This window comes from Ambystoma mexicanum, chromosome 2p, assembly GCF_040938575.1.
Source record: "Ambystoma mexicanum isolate Mex_15411 chromosome 2p, UKY_AmexF1_1, whole genome shotgun sequence".
NCBI lineage: Eukaryota > Metazoa > Chordata > Amphibia > Caudata > Ambystomatidae > Ambystoma > Ambystoma mexicanum.
In genome coordinates this window covers 1435347214-1435371701 of record NC_090923.1, presented here as the reverse complement: position 1 = coordinate 1435371701, position 24488 = coordinate 1435347214, and the positions used below count along the sequence as shown (strand labels likewise).

Here is a 24488-nt window from a genome sequence, read left to right as displayed (position 1 = left end):
TTGCCGTTGCTTCTGCGACTCATCAGTCCACTCAGACGGTCCCGGTGCAGGATGATCCTCGTCGCACCAGCGTGGCCAAAGCAGATATGGTACCCAGACCTTCTGGACATGTCAGCGTCCCCTCCAGTCAAGTTTCCGACGGACGCAGATCTTCTCGCCAGGGAAGGAGGCGCGATCCTGCACCACAACCCAGGGTTGCTGAACCTGCAGGCCTGGCTCCTGCAGCACTAGAGTTCGGAGGCTATGACATCCCGGTGGACTGCAAGGAGGTACTTGCCAAGGCCAGGGCTTCCTCGACTCTTAAGTGCTATGGACATAAATGGGAGAGGTTCTCTGTCTGGTGCCGTGCACAGAAGATCAACCCTCTATGGATTACGGCCCCTCAAGTGCTGCCGTACTTGATGTCGCTGGCCAAGGTGGGCCTGGCACATGCATCCATCAAAATTCATCTGGTGGCTATCTCAGGCTACACTAGAACTCCGGGGTGGTCGTTGCTGTGGTCGCACCGCCTGATGGAGTTCATGAAAGGACTGTTCCGCTTGTTCCCGCCGTGAAGGCTCCCGCCCCGGCGTGGGAGCTCAACGTGGTGCTGATCAGGCTCATGGACCCGCCATTCGAGCCTTTGCATTCGGCACTGCTGAAGTTCCTATTGTGGAAGACAGCATTTCTTGTGGCCATCACCTCCGCACGACGAGTGGGAGAGATCCAGGGTCTCTCCTGTAAACCTCCATACCTGACATTCCACGAGACGAGGGTAGTGCTGAGGACGCACCCCTCCTTCATGCCCAAGGTGCCGTCGGACTTCCATCTCGACGAGCCCTTAGTGTTAACTGTTTTCTTCCCGTCGCCTTCATTGCCGGCTGAGAGGACTTTGTACTCGCTGAATGTAGCTAGAGCGCTGAAGTTCTATGTGGACCGCACAAATTGTTTTCGTTAGACATCACAGCTGTTTGTGAACTTTGGCACTGTGAACCAAGGGAAGGCCCTCTCCAAGGCTTCCATTTCCAGATGGCTCTCCGGCTGCATCATGCACTGTCACCAGTTGGCAAACCTACCGTTGCGCGGCTGTCCGAGAGCCCATTCAACCAGAGCGATCGCTCCTACTATGGCGTTCCTGTCTGGTGTGCCCCTGCTGGATATCTGCAGGACTGCTACGTGGAGGTCGACGCACACCTTCACGAGATTCTACTGCGTAGACCGGTGATTCCAGGGAGGAGTCCAGAGTCGGCTAGGCAGTGCTGCTCAACCTGTTCGTTGAAGGTGAGCCTGGGGAGGAGGGAAGAGATGCTTAATGTTGAGCCTTGCCACCTACCGTGGTTGTGCATGTGTATACTGTTATGTATTCTTGTATTCATGTGAATCCATGCCAGAACACATGCTGGAGAAGGAATAAGTTACTTACCTGTAACTGTTGTTCTCCTGCATGGGCCTGGCTTGGATTCACATGCGAACCCTCCCTCTGCGGCTCTTCTTTGCCCTTTTACGCGCTACCAAATCTGAAGATGGCTGCCAGAGGAGGGGCTCAGGTAGAGGGCAGTCATTGGCTGGGGGCAGTATGACCCAGAGACCAGTGATTGGTTACTAGTATAAAGACAATTCAGAAATGAAACTGATTTTTTCTTTTACCGAGGATTCCCAGCCTGACGACGGGGAATATTCATGAGCATGTGAATCCATGCCAGACCCAATGCTGGAGAATTGGAGATGACCATTTAGAACAATTTTAAAAAAACGTATAGGAGTAAGTGTTGGAGATGTTGGCAATTTGTGTTACTAGTGACAGAAAATCAGTCAGGAAAGCATGAGCATTTATGACCGAATATCAGAAAAATTGAGGGAAGCTATTATGGTATGTATGAGATGAGGGGGGAGGGGGGATGACATTTTTTTTAAAAAATTTCTTTTAAAAAATCTCGAATACGGAATATGGTTCTTTCCTTTGTTATTTAAATTTTACTCAAGATTTGATCACAGTGTCTGCAACAATGACAAAAGCATTGTTGAATTTACTACCCAAAAAAATGCACATTTCCTGTGGAAAGACCAAGATGACAGTTTTGAAATATGAAGACTGTTGCTATCTGCTTTACCTACACAATAATTTTATCCCAATTTACTTGGTACTAAAACTGTGGATGCTAACTTCTGAGCCTGGCCATACATGGTACTTGTGTCGCATGTGAAAAGGGCGCAATGAAAAGCGATTTCATCATTCAGAAGAGTAGTTGGACACGATATATGAACAAAACATTTTAAAGGTTGTTCTTAAGTACGTCTTAATTCATAAACATCATATGCTTAATATCTGTACCAATAAGGAACCTGGAAAGGCCACAGGATGGTTGACCTGTATTGCATCAACACTGCAGAGTACTGCAGAGTACTGTTACGACATTGTTCCGGTGTCCAGGAGAAGAACAAGTTACTTGCCACCCCTGGTAACGTACTTCAGATGGGAAGAACATCCAAAGTATTCTTCATCTTTTGATAAATATTCTTCCAACTTCAGCTGCTTCAGACAAACTTTTTCTTGACAGAGGGCGCTGTGTGGTAGCATCGTTAATGCAGTGTCACTCGAGGGCTTCCGTCCAACCGTCAACATCATCCGCAGTATCTGTAGCACATGCAGCGCCCGTTGGCTTCAGTTCTGTTTTTCCTTGTTTAGAGGAATTACTAGTAACCTCCTTAGAAGATTCTCAGAGAGCGTAGATTGTAAACACGTAAATTCTGCAGGGGGGTAGTTTGGGAGGGGCGATAAGGAATACATGGGAGGAACATCCAATTGTAAGAACGTTACCAGGGGTAAGTAACTTGTTCTTTGAATGGATTGTGTCTTCCCATGTATTCCTCATCTTTTGACAGCTTCCCAAAGCAGTAACAGTCTCGGAGGTGAGAAAATAATTTAGATTTGTCTTTAGCAGTTATGGACCGAGTCAAGACAGCTTTCCCAAAAGCTCCCTCTTGAGTAGAAGTGTCCAGGGAGTAATGTTTTACAAAGGTGTGCATGGTAGAACAAGTGGCTGCTGCACAAATGTCTTTAATTGGTGCTCCTCTCTGAAGAGCGGAAGTAGCAGCCATGCCCCTAGTTGAGTGAGCTCTTAGTCCCTCTGGGGTATTTTTACCAGCCGATCTATAGCACTCTTAGATAGCCAGAATAATCCATCTGGATAGAGTCTGCTTTGTTATTGCTAAACCGAATTTATGACCTATGTATCTCCAATAAATAATTTGGTGGTCCCAGCAAATTTTTGACATTTGCAAGATATAAAAACTGAGAGCCCTCCTAGGGTCCAGTCTATGTGACCTCTCTTCCTCCTTTCCAGGATTTGTGAGGTGGATAGAAAGTTGGTAAAACTATCTTTTTGGGAAAAAGCAAAGTCAGAGACTATTTTTGGCAGAAATAAAGGTTTTACTTAAAGAATCACCTTATCCTTCTAGAAGACCATGTGTAGAGGTTTACAAGACAGTGCTTGCAATTTGCTCACCCGGCAGGCTGATGTGATTGTGACTAGCAAAATAGTTTTTAGTGTTAATAGTCTTAATGGACATGAATGCAGGGGTTCAAAAGGGGTGCATGTTAAGAATTTCAATAAAAGATTTAAATCCTAAACAGGGACCTGAAAGGGAGTAGAAGGAAACACATTAATGAGTCCTTTAAGAAACTGAAAGATTAAAGGGACTTTAAAGTATGAGGTTTCCTCTGATGAGCATTTGAAAATTGAAAGCACTGCCAGATAACCCTTTATCGTTGTGATCTGGAGCACCAGATTTGCTAAGTGAATTAGAAAAGATAATAATGTAGGTGTATCTCACGGAAATGGATCCATATTCTTATCCCTATACCAGCTGCTGAACTTGTTCCAACAACAGTGGTATAAGGATTTAGTTGCTGGTCTTCTGGCTGAAAGCAAAATTACCATTACGTAGTCTGGGAGGTCACAATCCTTATATCTCAGCCTCTCAGAAACCATGCGTGAAGGCTGAGTGCTTTGACCTCTGGATGGAGAACCCGACCCACAGAGAGAGAAAGAGTGAAAGAGAGAGAAAGAGAGAGAGAGAGAGAGAGAGAGAGAGAGAGAAGAACAAGTTACTTACCAACTGTAACGTTCTTTCGACTGGATGTTCCTCCCACGTATTCCTCATCTTTTGATAATTCGTTATCTCCAGCTTCGCTGCTTCGGAAAAAACGTTTCTCGGCAGCGGGCGCTGTGCTCGAGGTCATGGCGTTGATTGTCCCTCGACGGTCTCCGTACCATGTCGACGTCACTGATGGTATAAGTAGCTCGAGCCGCGCCCGTTGCTCCAGTTCTGTTTTTTCGATGAACACATAGGAGGAACACCCAGGCGTGCCCCATGACTGATGCACACTTCGTGAGAGGAAAGTGTAAGAAAACGTAAACTGTACTGCGGGGTAGGATGGGAGGGTCGATGAGGAATACGTGGGAGGAACATCCAGTCGAAAGAACGTTACAGATGGTAAGTAACTTGTTCTTCAAATGGATTGTCTCCTCCCACGTATTCCTCATCTTTTGATAGACTCCCATAGCAGTAGTAATTTTGGAGGTGAGAGTAGTAGTTTTCAGTTTTCATGGACAGAATGCAGAACTGCCTTGGCAAATAAACCCTCATTAGAGGAGGCAGTATTCAAACAGTAACGTTTTAGAAAAGTGTGTTTTGTTTTCCAAGTAGCAGCTGAACAAATATCTGCTGCAGGGACTCCACTCTTTAGAGCCGTAGAAGTAGCCATACCCCTTGTAGAATGGGCACGAAGCCCATCTGGTGGGTCTTTTCCTGCTAACCTGTAGCATTCAGTTATGGCTAAGATGATCCAGCGGGATATGGTCTGTTTTGTTACAGATAATCCTAGTTTATGACCAGTATAACCCACAAATAGTTGGTCATCTTGCCTCAATTTAGCCATTCTTGAGATCTAGAAAGTAAGAGCCGTCTTGGGATCTAGTCTGTGCAATCTCTCCTCTTCCTTTCCCAAATGAGGAGGAGGATAAAAAGTTGGTAACATTATCTTTTGCGACAAATGGAAGTCTGAAACTACCTTTGGTAAAAAGGAAGGTTTAACTTTAAGGACCTTATAAAAAGTAGTAAATGGCGGTTTGCATGAGAGAGCCTGAAGTTCGCTAACCCTGCAGGCTGATGACAAGGCCACAAGAAGTACAGTTTTTAATGTTAAGAGCCTCAATGGGCAGGAGTGCATAGGCTCAAAAGGTATACAAGTCAAGAATTTTAGTACTAGATTTAAGTCCCAAGTTGGGACAAGAAATGGTACTGGGGGTATACATTAGTAAGCCCCTTTAAGAATTGAATGATCAATGGAATTTTGAAATATGAAACCTCTTCTGAGGTGCTCTTGAAAATAGACAGCGCAGCAAGGTATCCTTTAATTGTCCCTATCTGGAGCCCCAGATTGGCTAGATGCAGTAGGAAAGAAAGCACCATTGGGGTGCCACATTGAAAAGGGTCCACATTCTTATCTTTGCACCAGTTACTGAACTTGTTCCAGCGACATCGGTATAAAGATTTTGTTGCTGGCCTTCTGGCCGAAAGCAAGAACCCATTACGTCATCCGGAAGATCCCAATCCTTGTATCTCAACCTCTCAGAAACCATGCGTGAAGGTTGAGTGTCTTGACCTCTGGATGGAGAACCCGACCTTCCTCTTGCGAGAGAAGATCCTCTCTTTGCGGAAGACGTATTGGAGGGCAGATGGACATGTCTAGAAGGTCCGGGTACCACGTCCTCCTGGCCCAATCCGGGGCAATTAGTATCATGGTTTTCCTGAACTTTCTCAACCTCCTGATTACTTGAGAAATCACGGGGACTGGGGGAAACGCGTACAGCAGTGGAAACTTCCACTCCACTACGAATGCGTTTCCCAGAGCTCCTCTTTGAGGAAATTCCCTTGAGCAGTACTGCTCGCACTTCCGATTGATCACAGTGGCGAACAGATCCACTTGAGGGGTTCCCCAAAGGGCGAAGATCTCTTGAAGGACTTCCTGAGCTAGCTCCCACTCGTGGGAGACTGTGCTCTGCCTGCTCAGAGTGTCTGCCGCCGTGTTCTGCTCTCCGGCTAGGTGAATTGCCGATCGAGATATTCCTTCTCGTATTGCCCAGAACCAGAGCTGCATTGCCTCTCTGCACAGTGGTAGTGACCCTACTCCTCCTCTCTTGTTGAGGTAGTACATGGCCACTGTGTTGTCTGTCATTATTAGGACATTCTTTCCCTGTACAGAGGGCAGAAAGGCCTTCAGCGCTAGTCTGATTGCCCTCAGCTCCAATAGGTTGATGTGTAATTTGGACTCCGATGGAGACCAACGACCGCTGATTGTCAGATCGTTGGTGTGTGCTCCCCACTCTGTGAGGCGTCCGTCACTACTGTTATCTCCGGCCATGGTTGCCAAAAGTATTCTCCTTTGAGAATGTTGTCGTTGCAAGCCCACCATAGTAGATCCTGAGCAACTGCGCTCGGGACTTGCAGAAGATCCGACATATTCCCTGAGAACTGGCACCACTGAGTTCTGAGTGCCCATTGAAGGGATCTCATTCTCAACCTGGCCTCTTGATACTAGGAAAATGCAGGATGCCATGAGGCCGAGCAACCTGAGAAAACCGAAGGCCGGTAGATGTTGGGCATTCTGAAACTTCGTTACCATCTGCTGGATGTGGAGAGCTCTCACTTCGGGAAGCGAGGCTTTTCCCGATGAAGTGTCCAAGACTGCTCCGATAAACTGGAGTTTCTGGGTTGGTATAATGGGACTTCTTGAAATTGAGGGAGAAGCCCAATTTGTGGAGTAAGTGGCAGGTGATCGAAAGATGTTCCTGAGCTTGTTTCGGAGAACTTGCTCTGATCAACTAGTCGTCCAGGTAGGGATATATGTGAATACATCCTCTCCTGAGACTTGCTGCCACAACCGCCAACAGTTTGGTGAAAACCCTCAGGGCAGAGGTCAACCCGAATGGCAGAACTCGAAACTGATAATGAGAATTGCTAATTGCGAACCTCAGGTACTTTCTGTGCCCTGGATGGATTGGCACATGAAAGTAAGCATCCTGAAGGTCCAATGATGCCAACCAGTCTTGGAGTTGTAGAGCCTGAAGGATCTGATAAAGCGTCACCATCTTGAACTTGTCCTTCCTGAGGAACTTGTTCAAGTTTCTTAAGTCCAAGATGGGTCTTAATCCTCCGTCCTTTTTTGGGATGAGAAAGTATGGGGAGTACCAACCCCTGTTCCTCTCACGCTACAGGTACCTGTTCTATGGCACCTTTCTCTAGCAGCGTTAAAATTTCCTGCAACAGGAGCGGGTCTGGAATTTTTACGGAGTTGGCTCCCGGTGGATGATTCTGAGGCCTTTTTAGAAAGGGGAGACAGTAACCTTGAGCTACCGTTTCCAGTGCCCAAACATCTGAGGTAATGCCTTGCTATTCCTTCAGATGTTGAGAGATCCTGCCTCCCACTGGTGTCTTGTGGAGCAAGGTCTCAGAGAGATTTGGAGGCGGTTGCAGGAGTGGCTGAGGGCAAAGATGCCGCTCCTGAGGCTGATTTCGCACCTCTTCCTCGTCCACCACGAGGGAAGTTTTTTCTGCCTCTTTGAGAAGCCTGTCCTTTTCCTCTACCAAATGAGGAATAGTAGCGAAAAGAACGACCTCTCCAGGAAGATGATCCTGAATAGGTTTTCTGAGGCTGGCGCATGGAGGCACTAAGAGATTTAGCTGCCGCTTTCGAGGTCTGGAGTTTTTCTAGGCTTTCGTCAGCCTTACTGCCAAATAGCCTTGACCCATCAAAGGGCATGTTAAGGAGTCTGGATTGCACATCCTGTGCAAACCCCGACTTCCTCAACCACGCAAATCTGCGCAACACAGTGCTTGTAGCCATGGATCTGCTGATGCTATCAGCAGTATCCAGTCCAGACTGGAGACATTCCCCCATTGGCTCCTTTCCGTCTTTGACTATATTCAGGAAGCCTTCCCTTTCCTCGCCTTCCGGAATATGCTCAGCCGCCGTCGAAATACAGTCCCACAGGGTATGGGTAAACCTGGCCAGGGTACAGGTGACATTTGTTGATTTCAGGGCCATGCTCCCTGAAGTGAAAACTTTACGGGCCCAGGCATCAACTTTCTTGTCCTCTCTATCCGGAGGGATAGTGGGATATGTAGTTTGTTTTGCTGTGGATGCAGCCTGAATAACCAGACTTTCTGGAGTCGGATGCCTGTTTAAATATTCAGGATCCGTACCAGCTGGTCTGTATTTCTTTGGGAAATTACTATTTGTAGCAGCAATGCTATCAGGATTTTCCCAATGTTTTTCTACTGTTCTCTGAAGAGCCCTATGAAAGGGGAGAACTGGGTCTTTTTGGGGAACTTTGACAATTATATCTGTCATGTCGTCCTGTTCAAACACGGGTGAAGTGTTACCCCCAACCCATGTATTCTACTACCCTGTTCATAAGACCTCTGTACCCTGAGTCTGCATCTTCTGCAGGGTCAGATTTGGCAAATTCTATCTCTGGGGAGCTGTCAATTCCACTAGCAGAGTGTAGAGTATCACTCAGGTCTCTCATTCTAGATTCCTGATCAATGAGTTCCTCAGGAACTTGTTTTGTGCCATATGAAACTCCAAAGGGAGTGACTTTGTCTTCCTCCGAGCCAGATTCCTCATAAATTGAGGACATAGCTTTAAAAAAGTCTGTTCTGGGCAACGGAGTAAATCTCCTTTCTTCCTCAACAATTTCCTTCGAAGGAATAGAAAAATCCTTCGAGGTTGTCGACGGGAAATTCGAAGACTTCGATACTGGTCTCGAAGACGCTCTTGGCTTCGATGCTGAAGCAGTCGACGCCGATGGCGTCGATGAAGCCGTCGAAGCCCTCAATGACTTGAGCTTTTTATATGAGGCACCAGAGATGTGCTCGACTCTCGAGGAGTCTTCGACTCACGAGGAGCCTTTGAAGACTTGGCGTCGACTCGAGTATCTTCGATACTACTGGCTTTTACCAAGGTAGTTCTCGACTTCTCTTTGTCGTCCAATGGAGCGACCTTAGAGGAATGGCTCTTCCGAGGTTCTTTCGAGGGGGTCGGGGCCGCATTCTCGAAAACCTCCATCATCTTTTTACGGAATTCCTCCCATTTTCTGGGGGAATCCGATTTTGTCGGACATCGAATTTCTTCGGTCGACTCAGAAGATGATGACGATGAGGGAGATCTATGTCTCCTTCAGTTTTTTTTGACGAGGAAGAAGAGTGTGTCGATCTACTCCTAGATCGAGATCTCTTGGAGTGCCTATGTCAATCCGAATCTTTCAAATCGGTCGCTTTCTTATGCTTTTTGGACACAGCCTTCTTAGAGGCTTCCCTCCCCACCAACAGTTTACCTCTCCTCTCACGAAGGGCCTTCTCGGTCATGGACTGGCAGGAACCACAGTCATCGGTTCGGTGACTAGAACCAAGACACCAGAGACAAACTCGGTGAGGATCCGTGATCGACATATTCGATCCACAATCGATACACTTCTTGAACCCAGTCTTGGGTTTCGAAGGAGTCGAAGATGATGACATTTTCACAAAGACAATCTCGGAGCGCGCCGTTCACGATAGCAAAGCGATCGGAAAAACGGAACTGGAGCAACGGGCGCGGCTCGACCAACTTATACCATCAGTGACGTCGACACGGTACGGAAACCGTCTAGGGACAATCTACGCCACGACCTCGAGCACAGCGCCCTCTGCCGAGAATTTTTTTTTTCCGAAGCAGCGAAGCTGGAGATAACGAATTATTAAAAGATGCGGAATACGTGGGAGGACACAATCCATTCGAAAGAGAGAAAGAGAGCGAGAGAGAGCGAGTGAGAGCGAGTGAGAGCGAGTGAGAGCGAGTGAGAGCGAGTGAGAGCGAGTGAGAGCGAGAGAGAGAGCGAGCGAGCGAGAGTGTGAGAGAGCGAGAGAGCGAGAGAGCGAGCGAGAGAGCGAGAGAGCGAGAGTGTGAGAGAGCGAGAGAGCGAGAGAGAGAGCGAGCGAGCGAGAGAGCGAGAGAGCGAGAGAGCGAGAGAGCGAGAGAGCGAGAGAGCGAGAGAGCGAGAGAGCGAGAGAGCGAGAGAGCGAGAGAGCGAGAGAGCGAGAGAGCGAGAGAGAGAGCGAGAGAGAGAGAGAGCGAGAGAGAGAGCGAGAGCGAGCGAGAGCGAGAATTATCAGGACATTCTTTCCCTGTATAGAGGGCAGGAGGGCCTTCAGCGCTAGTCTGATTGTTCCCAGCTCCAAAAGATTGATGTGTAGTTTGGATTCCAATAGTGACCAGTGACCGCTGATTGTCAGGTCGTTCGTATGGCTCTCCACCCGGTGAGTGAGACGTCCGTCACTACTGTTATCTCTGGCCATGGTTGCCAAAAAGGTTCTCCCTTTAGAATACTGTTCTTGCAGGCCCACCACAGGAGGTCCTGTGCTAATCTGCTCGGAACCTGAAGAAGGTCTGACATCTTGCCTGAGAATTGAGACCATAGAGTCCTGAGAGCCCATTGCAGGGATCTCATTCTCAGAGGAGCCACTGGCACCAGAAAAATACGGATCTACGTGATGAACTTTCCGGCCGCTGATTCTGCCGCGGCTGGAAAGTTTGCATGAGAAAGGAGCGAACCACCAAATGTTTTCACCTTTCTAATGCGAACACACGTACATACCCACACCCCCACCCACACCCATGACACCCCCCCACCCACACCCCCAACATAAACAAACCCCACTTACCTTTTCTTTTACGGGGGCTGCAGGGGTTTCCCCTGCAACCCCCGCTCACTATACTGTATACTTTGGTGGTAGCATTTTTTTTTTTTAGAACTTTTTGTTCATGCGACCGTTTAGATAGTCTTTTTGTACAATACCAAAAATGCAGGATGCCACGAGGCCGGGAGATGCTGGGCAATGTGATGAGCCTTCACCTCTGGTGGCAAGGCTTTTCAGAGACTGCTCCGATAAATTGGAGTTTTTGAGATGGTACCATGTTTGACTTCTTGTAATTGAGGGAGAAGCCCAGTTTGTAGATGTTAGGGAGAATTCTCACAAATGTGCCAATTCCTCTCTAACTTACAGACCCCCCCAGCAACTTTGCTGGAATTTGAGGACTTGAATTTTTAACCTGGAGAGAGTGACACCGTTTTTTCCCCCTCTCTCGTGTATTTTTAATGTGATTTGAACTCTGCGTTTCTTTTTGGTTGTGGAGTCTGACAAACTCCATAGGCATCATCTTTACATTGTGTCAGACAGCACCTTCAGTGCAGTGGCACAGGGAAGTCTTTTAGATTTCCCAAAGGTTTAAATACCTTCTCTTGGATAAACTACTGTTTCCAAGAGCAGTGAAGTGAAATTGACTTTACTTACACTTTTAGCTTTCTAGACCCAGCACACAATATCTTACAATAGGGTGCTGGAGGGGTTACTTAATATGCCTTTTGTCTAGTTTCTCATGTTACAGTTTTATGCTACCCTTTCCTTGATAATTGGCTGGTGGCAGTGGTTTACTTTTAACTAACGTGGTGTGCTTTTTCTGCGTGCTGCGTTTGCAGCTGCGGTAAAGCACCCAAGGTGCCATTTTTGTCAAAATGGCCCGGTCTTCTTTTTTCCCCCCATTTCTTTGTGGAAAGGTACTTCTTGAGATTTTATCTGTGCGCCAAACCATGTTTGGTCTCTTTGTTCATTTTGTCTTGGTCGAGATTCACGATTGAACCCCACCTCTGGCTCCAGGGTGTCTGGCGAGGGCAGGAAGCGAGGGAGGTGCCCAAAACTCCCTGTGCTCAGTCTCCTAGGAGACAGAAATACACTCCTAGGCGATTGGCCGGCTGGCTGTCGGGCAAGGACAGCCACCCTGCTGGGTGACTGACAGCTAGGCTGGAATGAATGGGAGAAACCTGCATAAAAACGCAAGGCTTATTGCCTTGGAAGGCACAGTCGACCACTGGATGGAGAAATTCGAAGAAGAACTTATAAGAGATGCCTGCTGCAACTCCTGGACTGTTGGTTTGCCCGGTGAAGCCCTGCTGCTGTGCTGAAGCCTCGACTAGAGAAGCCCTGCAAGGACGACCTTTCCCCTTGAGTTGGTGGCACCAATCAACTCCAAAGTAAGCCACCTGGACATCCTCTCGAAACTGATTGAATTTCCACTGCAGTTGCTGCTAGAAACCACAGAGCCAGAGATAGGAACACCAGTTTGTGTGCATTAATGGCCAAGAGCTCCAGGAAGATCCTCCAGACTCCCAGGAAGCAGTACTGATGGAGCCTGAGCCACCTCTACAGAGTGCGGGACCCCAGATGCAAGGAAAGCCCATCTCGACAGCCAAGAGTCTGCAGTGTTGCTATTTTCTGAGACACGAGGAGCTGAAACCGTGAAGTACTGCTGAATAGAAGTTGGTCCTTTTCTGTCGCTGACCGTTCCATTGCAGTTTAGGAGTCCTATAGACGTCCTCCCTCCTGTCCCCACGACTGAGGCCCAGAAGCTGCAGAGCTGCCTAGGAACAGAAGCCAGCTGGAACCATTTTTCTTCTAAGCAAAGGTATTGTAATGTCTAAGAGAACTTACCTCTTGTTGTGTCACCTCACTTGTTCTCAGTGGAGACTTGTCTTAGTTGCTTCTGTAGAGTTGCTAACAGCTTCTTTACCTCACAAGCCTAATCAGCTTGCAGCACTGCTTTGATTTCTTCTTTTCTACAAAGACTTCTGAAACATTGTGCAAGACGTTTACTCACCTGCAAGAATTGCTTCAGCTCACCTATACTTTTGCCCAATTTACTTTGGCCTGGCTCCCTGAATGACACTTCTTACCTCTGACATTGTGTTTTGTCTTCCTTCCAAGATGGGGGCAACTTACATTGCATTGGGGGGTTACCAAAAGTACTTACCTGCGTCAGAATATGTGTGAGATCTCTTGTTTTATTCTAATAATCTTTTTCTTTGACATGCTCCTAAATATCACTCTAAATGCAACAGTGATATAATAATGTCGACAGTGTCCTAGCTATTAAAGTCACCTGAGGGTGTAGGAATTGTCTGTGTGCCATCCCAAATGGGTATTTGCTGATTTAGAGTTAAGAGTGTTGGTTTTGGAGTGTATGTGTGTGTTACTATTATATTGCCCCTTCTGAAGAAGGCTTACTCAAACTGACTGTTAAATAAATAATTGTTTAATCAAGAAACCTTGTGTATTAGAGTTTATTTGAATACTTGTCACTGTGAATCTCTGTGCAACTCCCCTACAGCTCACATTGACCCCTCTTGAGATAAGACTGGCTGCTCAACACGCTGCCAACCTGTGTATTACAGACTTATACCAAAGGTTGGGTTCCTATTGCCAGGAGGTCAGGGTTGTAATAGTGCACCCAAAGGGTACTGCATACAATCTTGACTAGCAGTGGAGAAAGTGCCAAGTCACGCTGAGCGGTTCCAGGGTCTGTTCGGGAAAATGAGCCCTGATCAGACAAACATCCATTTAGGGGTGGACGTGAATCCCTCCTCTCCTTAAACTCGCTGCAACAACCGCCATTAACTTGGTGAAAACCCTTGGGCAGAGGTTTGCCCGAATGGCAGAACTTGAAAGGGATAATGAGAACCGCCAATTGCGATCCTCAGGTACCTTATGTGCTTGTGAAGGATAGGCACAAGAAAGTAAGCATCCTGAAGGTCCAATGACACCATCCAGTCTTGGAGTTGGAAGGCCTGAAGGATCTGAGAAAGGGTAACCATCTTGAACTTGTCCTTCCTGAGGAACTTGTTCAAGGAACTTGTTCAAGTTTCTTACATCCAAGATGGGTCTCAATCCTCCATTCTTTTTGGGGATTAGAAAATATGCGGAGTATCATGTTCTATTGCACCTTTCTCTAGCAGGGTTAAAGTCTCCTGCACAAGGAGCGGATCCAGAGTTTTGGCAGAGTTGTATCCCGGTGGATGATCCTGAGGCCTCTTTTGAAAATGAAGTCAGTAACCCAGGGCTACGAGCCTGCCTCCGACTGAGATGTTGTGAATTAAGGCCTCAGAGAGGTTTTGAGACGGCTGAAGCAGCAGCTGAGGGCAAAGCTGCCATTTAGGCTGATTTAGTACCTCTCCCTCATCTATCAATAGGGAGTCTTTGCCCTCTAGGACTGGTTTGGCCTCTTCCAACTGATGAGTAGAAACAAAAGGACTTACACCCTCCAAGGTGATGCACCGGAGTAGGAATGCTGAGACTGTCCAATGGCAGCACTAAGATTTTGCCCCCGTTTTTGAGGTATGTAGCTATTTCAGACTTCATCAGCCTTACCACCAAACAGCCTTGAGCCGTCAAAAGCCGTACTGAGTAATCTAGATTGCCCATCTGGTGTAAATTCAGACTCCCTCAACCACACAAATCTGTGTAGCACGGTACTAGTCGCCATGAATCTACTAATACTATCTACAGTATCCAGATCTGACTGGAGGCACTCGCACATCGCCGCCTCACCATCCTTGATAGCCAAGAGGCCGTCTCTAGATTCCCCCATCAGGGATGTGGTTAGCCGCCATTGCTGCGCAATCCCACAGGATGAATGAAAATTTAGACAAGGCACAAGTGGCATTTGCTGATTTTAAAGCCATGCTACCAACAGTAAATACTTTCTGTTCTCAGGCATCCACCCGTTTATCATCCCTGTCTGTAGGAGTGGTAGGCTAAGTTGATTGTTTTGTGGACGTGGCTGCCTGTGTTACCAAACTTTCCGGAGTAGGATGCTTGTTTAAAGAATCTGGGTCACTGCTGGATGGCCTATATTGCTTGGGAAAGTTCTTAACTGCAGAATTAGAATCTGCGGTTTTCCATTTAGTTGCAACCCTTTTTTCTAAAGTAATATGGAAGGGATCCCTCTGTGGACACTGGTCTAATATGTCCTTTAAGGCATTTTGTTGAAAAGGAGGAGCAGGTCTACTCTATCCCAAAAATTCCAATACTTTGCTCATCAATTGTCTGTATGCGCCATCAGCGTGATCTGCAGGATCTGGCTTCCCAAATTCCAGCTCAGTAAATGTATCTACACCACTGGCTGATTGTAGATTTTCATACAGGTCTTTAAGCCTAGATTCCTCTGAAATAAATACATCTGGCACGTTTGGGGTGCCATATTGAAGGCCAGAAGGCGCTCGATCATCGTCAGATGGTTCATGTTCTTCATAAATTGAAGAAAGATTTAAAGAAATCTTTCTGTGGCAGAGGTTTATAAGATTTCTCTAGAGTTGTCTTCAATGGCTGCGAAAAAGTCTTCAGAGTAGGCTTCGAGGCAAATGGCGTTGAAGTCTTCGACTTAGGCATTGATTGCTTTGATGAGGGTGTCGATGGAACCGATTTTGATGGCGAAATGGTCTTTGACAAAGCCCTCCCAAACACTTTTTTCATTCTTTCGAGGCCTCAAAGTTTTTCAATCGTCATGCTTGTGTCTCGGACTCAAGGGTATACTGGGTTTTGCCTTAGACTTCCCTTTGTAGTCTTTTTGCAGCGCGACTGGGACATGGTCTTTCTTCTGTTCTTACGTGGGAGTAGGGGATTCTCTTGAAGATTTTCATAATTTCCCTCCGAAACTCTTCCCAGTTAGCTGGGGAGTCAGAATTCGTTGGACATGTGATTCTCTCGGGTGAGGAGTCACTCGAGGTAGAAGGAGACCTATGACGTCTTTTCTTCGACTTCTTGAAGTAAGATGAAGAATGACGCAAACTACTTCTCAATTGAGATTTACTCAATCTTTTTCGACTAGGAGAATCTCTTGACTCATGAGAAGTGTGTCTCTTTGGAACAGAAGGGGATTTAAGAATTCTACACACCGCCAATTTACCTCTATGCTCTCTCAGAGCCTTGTCCAACATTGCCTGACAGGAATTACACTCCTTCGTATGATGTTCCGTGTCGAGGCACCATAGGCAAACGTGGTGGGGTTCGGTGATAGACATCTTCAACCCACAATCCTGACATTTCTTAAAACCAGTCTTGGGCGTCGATGGAGTCGACGAAGACATGACGAATTCTTAAAAGAACCGAAGCGCGCCGTAATTTCTCGAAGCGAAAGCTATGTTGCAAAAATGGATCTGAAGCCAACAGGCGCTGTGCGTGCTACATATACTGCGGTTGACGTCGACGGTCATATGGAGGCCCTTTAGGGACATCGAGTCATCGATACTAGCGCACAGCGCCCTCTGTCGAGAATGTATTTTTCCGAAGCAGCTGAAGCTGGAAAGATATTTATCAAAAGATGAGGAATACATGGGAGGACACTATCCATTCAACATCTTGCATATGAGAAAACTACTTGTCAAAGTTACCTTTGCCTTTATGCAAAGACAAAACTAGTGTGGATGACAAGGTACGTTTAGTGGCTGCTGTGATCTCGGTGGGAGGTGGCAAACCTGCCATAAGGAATGAAAAATGTATGGAGGGCACTGAAAAATATAAATCTGTGAGTAGATATATAAAAGAAGGCTTGCAAAGAGAACATGTTTTGCCTGAGCCTATACAGCTAGACGTTAGCTTCTGCCGAATTGACAGGTAAACAATGAGTAATTTTGAGGCAGACAAATTCAGATCACCTGGTATTTTAGAATTAGTTAGTTAATGAGAACCATTTAGGCATCACTAACAAAAAAGATGATACTGAAAAGTTACCAAAGGACATGGATGGCTGGCAAGATAGACAATGTGGTAGGATGGTTTCACATAGCTCGAAAGCAAAATGGGGACGAGTTACTCAGCCTAAATAGTTTACCCCATTGAGCTTACCTGAACGGACAAGACGCAAGATAAGCAGTGGATTTTATGGGACCCTTTAGGGCAGGGGTTGACAACTCCAGTCCATTCGATGAACGGGTCAGGATTTTCAGGATATCCATCATGAGCTAAATTTGCATCCAATTGATCGAAATGGGAACTGCTCATTTCAGATGGCTGCAGTAGTACCATGTGATTTTAATCATTGAAACATCAATATGCAATAGTTTGTGCAATTCCCCACAACATATATAGCCAATGGGTTTCTACTTGTGTTTTTGCAAGAAAAGTTTGCTCAAATCAAACTAAGTGATATTGGTGGACACATTTGTGCTGCAAGAGGTGTATAGAAAATAATCCATTGTGCAAACACAATCTAACTGAATTGTTAACAGAATCCATAGGAATACAAACAACTGCACTTGGTGGGTTTTGGTAAATCATGAACATTCTGAAAGTCTCTTATTGTCGCATTGTACAACTTCACACAATGAGTGTTGTGATTTTGAATATTTTCAGCAAATCAAAGAGGATGCCCAAGTAAGAGAGTTTGTGAAAAACAGTGTTACTAAATGGTATATTTTTACCTAAATGCAGTTAACAGTTTGAAATATTGCGAGGATAAGAATGTGCTGTGAAATGTTACAAAGGTTATCCATTTTATTCACATCAACTATTCACATCAACTAGGGGAAAATTTGTGTGAAGGTGCTGTAGGCATTGAAGGTGGAAATTTGGTGAAATGTGGAAGGAGTGGGCAAAATTAACAAGAGTTCTGGATGTGGATATGATCAAGCAGCACAAATGAAAGTAGGGGGGATGATATTCAATAAGATCTGAATGGCTCAGTTCACAGCCAGGAGAGCAATGAAGACATGACCGAATGTAACAAAAAATAATATTTTAAAAAAAAAAAGGATTCATTTGATTCTCAGTTGTCATGTTGACTAGGTGGTAGTGCAATTGAGGTCCAAAACAGAGAACGGTGGCTGGAAGGTTGCATCGCAAAGCTGATTTACCTATAAAATTCACGATTTATTACATTTAGGATTAGACTGTATGTCTGCCTGAGGCTCCTTGTAGCAGGGCTCTCCCATTTGTTTGTGACTGAAGATGTGTTGTTTTTCATTGGCTACGGTTTTAAAAGAACGCAATTGTGGAATGTGTGGCCATTACTGCATGTATGATGTGTGGAGTTTGACATAATTAAATGACAAGGTTGATGATACAATTGGGACTATTGAGAAGGATGCCTTGTGGTTGTAGGGGTTTATGGGGTACTGTGTAGTACTTCCATTAAATCACTCAGCTCACCATACACAGTATCCAGTTTAACTTTAGTGAGATATCGGAGCTTCAGGAACGGCTGCTCTGGTGATGGCGTGAAAGGACAGAGCATCTGGAACAGGCGGCCCAGAGGATAGAGTGAGCAATTCGGGTCTTTGAAACCAACAACTCTGGGGTGCATAAAATCTCTCTAAACATCTGACACGGACAGCTATTTGGCAAAGTGACAAGACATTCCATCCGTAGGACTGCTTTGGAGTAAGTGATTTGATTTCATACAACTCACCTGAAGTCCATAAAGAGAAAGCAGCTTCAGAGCTGGCTCCTTCATCTCGCGGAAGTAGTTCCCAGCATGCTCTCTAGTAAAGCGGGCCACCACATTCACCAACTCACCCAGCATCAGAGGGATCTGGATATTCAGCAGTGCCGTACAAAAAGCGAGCTACAAAATAGAATTGAAGTGAATGAGAGAAGAGAACCTAAGGAGGTGCAGTACACCAAAGGTGAAGTGGGGTGCAGCATGCAGTGTAAAAAAAAAAAACTCGTCTTAAGTGAGAAGCAATGGAAAATCGTCCAAGAAAAAAGCAGCCAGACATTTTTCATGATAGAATTTGTTGCGCAGAGGGAGACAGGAGAATGTGTTTTACTAGGACATGAAGAAAGCAGAGAGCCCAGTTCTGCACAAAACCCCATTTAACAAGTGTATCTCCAAGAAGACAGCATTTTGTTAAGAGAGAAAGTATACATTGGGAAGATTGAGCAACAAGAGAGGGATTGCCTAATAGTTTAAACATTGCAATTATGTTCTCATCGTGAAAACAAAATCCAAAAGCTGGGAGGGATGGGTGGAGTGATGTGTCAAATCAAAGCACATATTTTTCAAGAGGTTCATTGCATTGTCTCATTACATTGAGCCAATCCGTCAGAGCCACCAGCCTAATCTGCTCCCCTCCTCACCATTAAACATTGTCTTCCCTCAACACTGTCCCCTTAGCAATCAAAAGATTGAATAGAGCCCATTCACTTGAACATCAAGAACAGGAAAATGGCTGAAGTGGAAGGAGTGAGAAGGGAAGAAGAGAAAGTTAGAGTAATGAAGACAAACGCTGAAAGAGAAAACGATGCATACACAGAAAATGCATTTTTTTTAAAAACAACCACGCAGAGAGAGTTTCATTGGAATACAAACAGTTCATAGGCATACCAAAACACCAGTGAAACATGCAAGCTTACAGTTGTATGGATATCCATTGTCAGCAGACTCTGCCCCGAAAACATAAGAGAACAGGACAAGATCCGACTGTTTCGAACAGGGCAACCATGTTTCCTTCTTCCTGCCACAGAGAGTTGAGACCTCTTCATCTGAACTCCACTTACCAAACAGTATTGAAATAAAGATGGTATTACCTGTAGCTAAAAGCAGCTCATGGTTACCAGGATCATTCGGGAAACATAGGCTCTCTACTGAATGAGGAGCTTGTACATAATGTGCCATAAATCCAAAATTCCCCCAAGATGCTAACTATAACTTTCTGTTCATTATATATAACCTATTACACTTTAAGTGTCTTCTAGATGTATCTTGATGCTCATTTCTGCCCCTTATAAAAAAAAAAAAGACATAATGCCATAGGTATTTTTGAATGGCAACAGAAGTCAAAAGTTGCTCCAAGTTGCTTTTGGTGTTAAGCTAACCAGGCCCTTATAGTGTACAGCCAGGAGATAAATAGCTCCCAGCAATTTCAAACCCTGAATAGTTCTGGGAACACACCACATTGGAAAATTACAGCCAAGAAAACCATTCAATCGCACAGAGAAGCTCGTCTCTAGTTTACTCTTTGGGCAGATGTGGCAAGAGAAGATTTTTGTTTTTGGCCAGAGCAAGTATGAGATGCGTTTTGTTGGTCAGAAACAGCATGAAAAGCACCTCCGATTCACAAGCAGAGTCGGCCGAGGATGATGGGAGAAGGATAAAGAGTGCTATCGGAGTGTGGGACCAAAGGAGAAAATAAAATGGATAAAACTAGCAAAAAATGGAGGGCTAGTTAGGTGAACGATAAAAAGCATTACCACCACGGCAGCGGCAAGCGCCCAAAATTCTGGTCTCAGGAACTGGAAGAACACTGTCCAGTTGAATTCCGGCTCCACTTCCTGGTGCTTCTTCTTGTGTTCATGTAATTGGTGGTTGTTGAAGTCTAGCTGGCAATAGGCAACTTTCCAACCACAGGTCAGCAGAGCAGGCCCTACTAGAAAGGCAAATCCACGGCCCACCTGGAAGGGACGGCAGGACCCCCGCAGTGAGCAGCGCACAGTTTTCTGAACCAGGGCATAGAGTCGCAGCACCCGGACAGGCTGAGAAGGCCTTGAAGTGAAGAAGCCGTGGGGGTACCACACTCGCACATCGAGGGCCCTGCAAAAGAAGGTAGAGGTAAACAGCAGGAAGACATAAAAGCCCCTTACAAAGCAAGGGTACCTCCAGGAATGAATTGGATATAGTAGCGCATCTGGTCTCAAAAAACGAAATGTGCAAAGGTGCTACATGAACATATCAACGTGCTAAATATTTTTCAGATTCCAAAATTCAAAATGTTAGCTTGTCATTCATGTATTAGCTCTGTGTAGCTAACCAATAATTGATTTCCAAGACCATAACTTTCTGTAAACAAGTGAAGGGCAGTGCAGGGAATTTTAAGGTGGGAAAAGTCATGTCATGCTCATTTTATATTAAATATTCGTGATCTGCAAATGCTATGGAATTTACAGCAGGTAAAACATGAACCTATGGGTTCATATGGGCTTTGTGACAAAGGGATTCCCCTTGGCTCTGAGGACCCACTATTATCCTGGCACTCAATTGGCAAACAATGACAACAAGCGCTTACAAAGACGACAACATCCACACAAATATATTTCCAGGCCGATTTAGACAGCATGAACATTCCTAGTTTAGAAATATCTTTATGAAAATGCTCATGCAGATTAAAACAAATGTAAACGTTTTGATCTTTGCACTTTATCAGTATAGGGGTTGCGATGTTAAAGAAAACACAAAATAAAGAACTCCTTAGCATCAAACCTGCATCAAACACTAATCTTTACATAGTATTAATTTTAGAAAAGTACCCAAAACAACTCTTGATTCTGACAAAAGGTTAATTAGATCTGTGTACCACCTCATTTGTTCAATGATGCTACATTGCAAACTTAAATCGAAATCAATTCTTCACTAGGTCATCCTAAATTGAACTGGAGTTAAATCAAAACTGCTCAATTCCCTTTCTTGTGCATAGTCATTCAGTTGTTGTTCGGTTTCAACAGTAATGATCTTTATCACCATTTCAACTGTTAACAGTAGAGTCTCGGGAGGATAGCTAAGGGGCAACGTGCTTGCCTTGGAAGCAAGACGACACCGAGCAGAACAGGTTTGATCCCAGTGTCTGCGCTTAGAACCCTCTGGGCATTAAGCGCGTTATAAATAACCTGTCATATCACAAATGTCTGTGGTATTTGGGACAAAGTCACCTCTGATTTACCCAATGAGAAGTACTGTCGAACTTTGGGGAAACAGGTGAAGCCGACAGGTCTGTGATGCAGCCCTTTGAGTAGGTAGGCACACCACAATCCTCTCTAGTATCCCGCTACAAATCCAGCAGTTGACCACGTGAAGACAAATTCCTAAGGTCACCCAGGGGGAAATACACCTCAAAGGAAGGAAGTGACACCTCAAGGGAAAGAAGTGAGAAAGTCTATTAGTGTAATCAATTGATAAGGCATCATGAAGTAGACAGACAACTGAATACAATTTTATATACAAGCTTTTATTAACTAAAGGTTGAGTGTTGGAAAACGGCCTAACTTGCCCTACACTAAGGTGGGATTTTCCTACCCAACTTAAACTAATGATAGACTGGGCCAGAAAGTCCAATGCAAATGTCGGTGTCCAAAACCTATACTTGCCCTCCCATCTAATTGTATACAATGTGTGGGGATGTCAGCATCAAATAAAAAGTGGTCAAATGAAAGTTCATAGCTTCTTCAAGCTCTAGGATGGAAAAGTGGGTTTCCCTTCCCCAAAGTTGAAATAGTTCACTTCATAAAAGAGGGGTTCCCTTCCCCAAGCTTTCACATCTATTACAGTTCCAATATAACAATTCCTCAGGATGTTCAATGTTCCAAAATAACTCCTTGGGACACTTCCCAGCCTTCCAGTTTGGTTCTCTTTCACCAGTATATAAGTTCAATTCCTCAGTTTCACTTACACAGGCTTTCCTTTATTCAATAACACTGTGGTTTGTCCTTGGGAGGCTGTTTTCGGCCTAGGCACAGTTGTTGGACCACACGGTCCAACCATTTAAGGTCATGCAACCAACCTTTCTCGCTTCCGTTTCATAAGTATTTTGCCACAGTTCCAGCTTCACAATAAGGCTCGATTTATTCTTTTCACTTTCCCTTGAAGCTTTATTGATTTTTCTTTCGTCACCACTCACTGGTTTAACAGCTTTCCCTTTCAATGACTCACGCAAGCTTCCCAGTACACTCTCCTGCTAGGAAACGTATATACTGTTTCGGCTCTTCTGTTCAAAATCTCTGACGCCTTTGTTGCCAGGTTTTATTAATATTCAGCTTTACTGTTCTCAGTCAGTCACTTCTTTCAATAATGAGCAATAATATCATCTTGACAATGTTCACTTGTCTCTTGGCCATGCTCATTCCAAAACATTCACTTATACTTGATTATTTGACTTTAGCTTATTAACATTTCTTTTCCACCTCTGCAGAAACCATTTCACTTAAATGGCTTTAATATTTTTTCTGGCTTTATCTCTGTTCATTACTCGATTGTTGTACTTATTCTGTATTTTTCTCAAATGCACTTAAATGAGGGATTTCACATAATTACAGTCTCTTTCCTTTAACTGCTTGCCATATACTGTAAATATCCCCATGAAACCTCTTGTCGGTACCCGCCGGTACTCCCAGCATTTTTGGGCAGACCCAACGGTGTTGTCCAACGAGTGGTATGGGGCTGTAACACTGGTCTCGCCGATGCACCTCACTGCCACCACCATCCCCTGCTATGCTGCGGTTCGCTCGGTGGTGCTCCTCTGGCTCTCCACGGTCTCTCTAGCTGCTTCTACGGTTCAGAAGGAAGCTCCAGCTTTCCTCTGCTGATCTCTCTCACGCCGGTCTGCTTTTCACCCGCCTTCTCGCTGTACTTACTCTTTATCCCTCTCCGGCCTCTCTGGATCTCTTACAGCGTTTCCACATGGCTGCTCGCGCATAGAGGTCCCTCTCCTTCACGTCTCTCACAGTTCCAGCGCTGGCTTTTAAATATCCCACCAGCTGGAATTGGTCCTTGGCAACTAGACTGCGCAGTGCGAGTTCTGCAGTCTGTTGTCAGTTTTTGTTGCATCTTCCTCGTCCTAGTATCAAAGTGGTGTCCGTGTATGTAATGTATAGCTCTAGGGAGTCACTTCCTTGTCTCAGTACTAAACGGCTGTTGACTGGGAGACAAGTCATACAGAAGATAGAGAAGGGACTGGAAACAATCAATTAAGGCCTGGGGGATGTTGGATTCTTCAGAAAAGGGTGATAACATTTCTCACCCAAGGGTGCCTCAAAACCGCTCCCAAAGTCATCTCCTCACAGGTGATCCTCCCTCACATATCCACCCCCATGGTCAGGATCCAATAGCGACGGCCTTTCCCTGGCCCCTTGGGAAGAGGATATGGTGGGGAAAGTAGTGAGGATGCCCACAGATTCCTCACATAATCTATGAGACATGATGTCAGAGGAAAGAAAGCGAGACAATCGCTCTGAGGAAATGCTTATTGTAAACACTGTTCATGGTGGGAAAACACAAGGTATGCCAGGCCCCAACCATGAATCCAAGCACGGAACAAGACCCTGCAACAAATGCATATTGGGTGTGCAAGCCTAATGTGGACCATAAAGTGGGCCCGACAACAGTAGTACAACTGGGCAATTATGAACCATAAACTAACCACAACCATTAAGAAACTGACAAACCAATCAGAACACTCATTGTGACAACCACTACAAACCCCCACAGAAGCATAAAGGCTTTGAGGGAATTGGGACGGTTTTTCAGCGTGTCAGTTTTGTAGCAGAGAGGAGGAAGAGAAGAGACAGGCCTGAGGTGTCCAAGAAAAATAAGCCACATTTGAGAACAGTACATAACAGAAGAATGATAAGCCAAATCAGCCATTCCATAGTAATGGCAAGGCAAACGTATAAAGCATTTTGGTAGCCTCATGCCAAAGGGTGTGGCACACACTGCTGGGAGCTCTAAGCCAAAGACCGGTAGTAGCTTCAAAGCCGTCAGCACTTGAAAAAAAAGAAACTGGAAAAAAAAAGAAATCTTTCCACCCTTCAAGAAACACTTTGCTCTGAGAAGTCATAATTACTGCAGCCCGACAGATCCCAAGGTTGGG

The 24488-nt window shown here is 45.4% G+C and overlaps 1 protein-coding gene across 1 annotated transcript in view; it reads right to left on the bottom strand.

Annotated features, from left to right (window-relative positions):
* The window catches only part of ABCB8 (ATP binding cassette subfamily B member 8), a 1358869-nt gene that overhangs the window by 1209952 nt on the left and 124429 nt on the right, over window positions 1-24488 (bottom strand). The window contains exons 2-3 of the mRNA XM_069645969.1: window positions 20104-20443; window positions 18320-18475 (exon numbers count right to left, since the gene is read on the bottom strand). Coding sequence (XP_069502070.1) covers window positions 18320-18475; window positions 20104-20443 — 496 coding nt within the window. The remainder of the gene's footprint in view (window positions 1-18319; window positions 18476-20103; window positions 20444-24488) is intronic.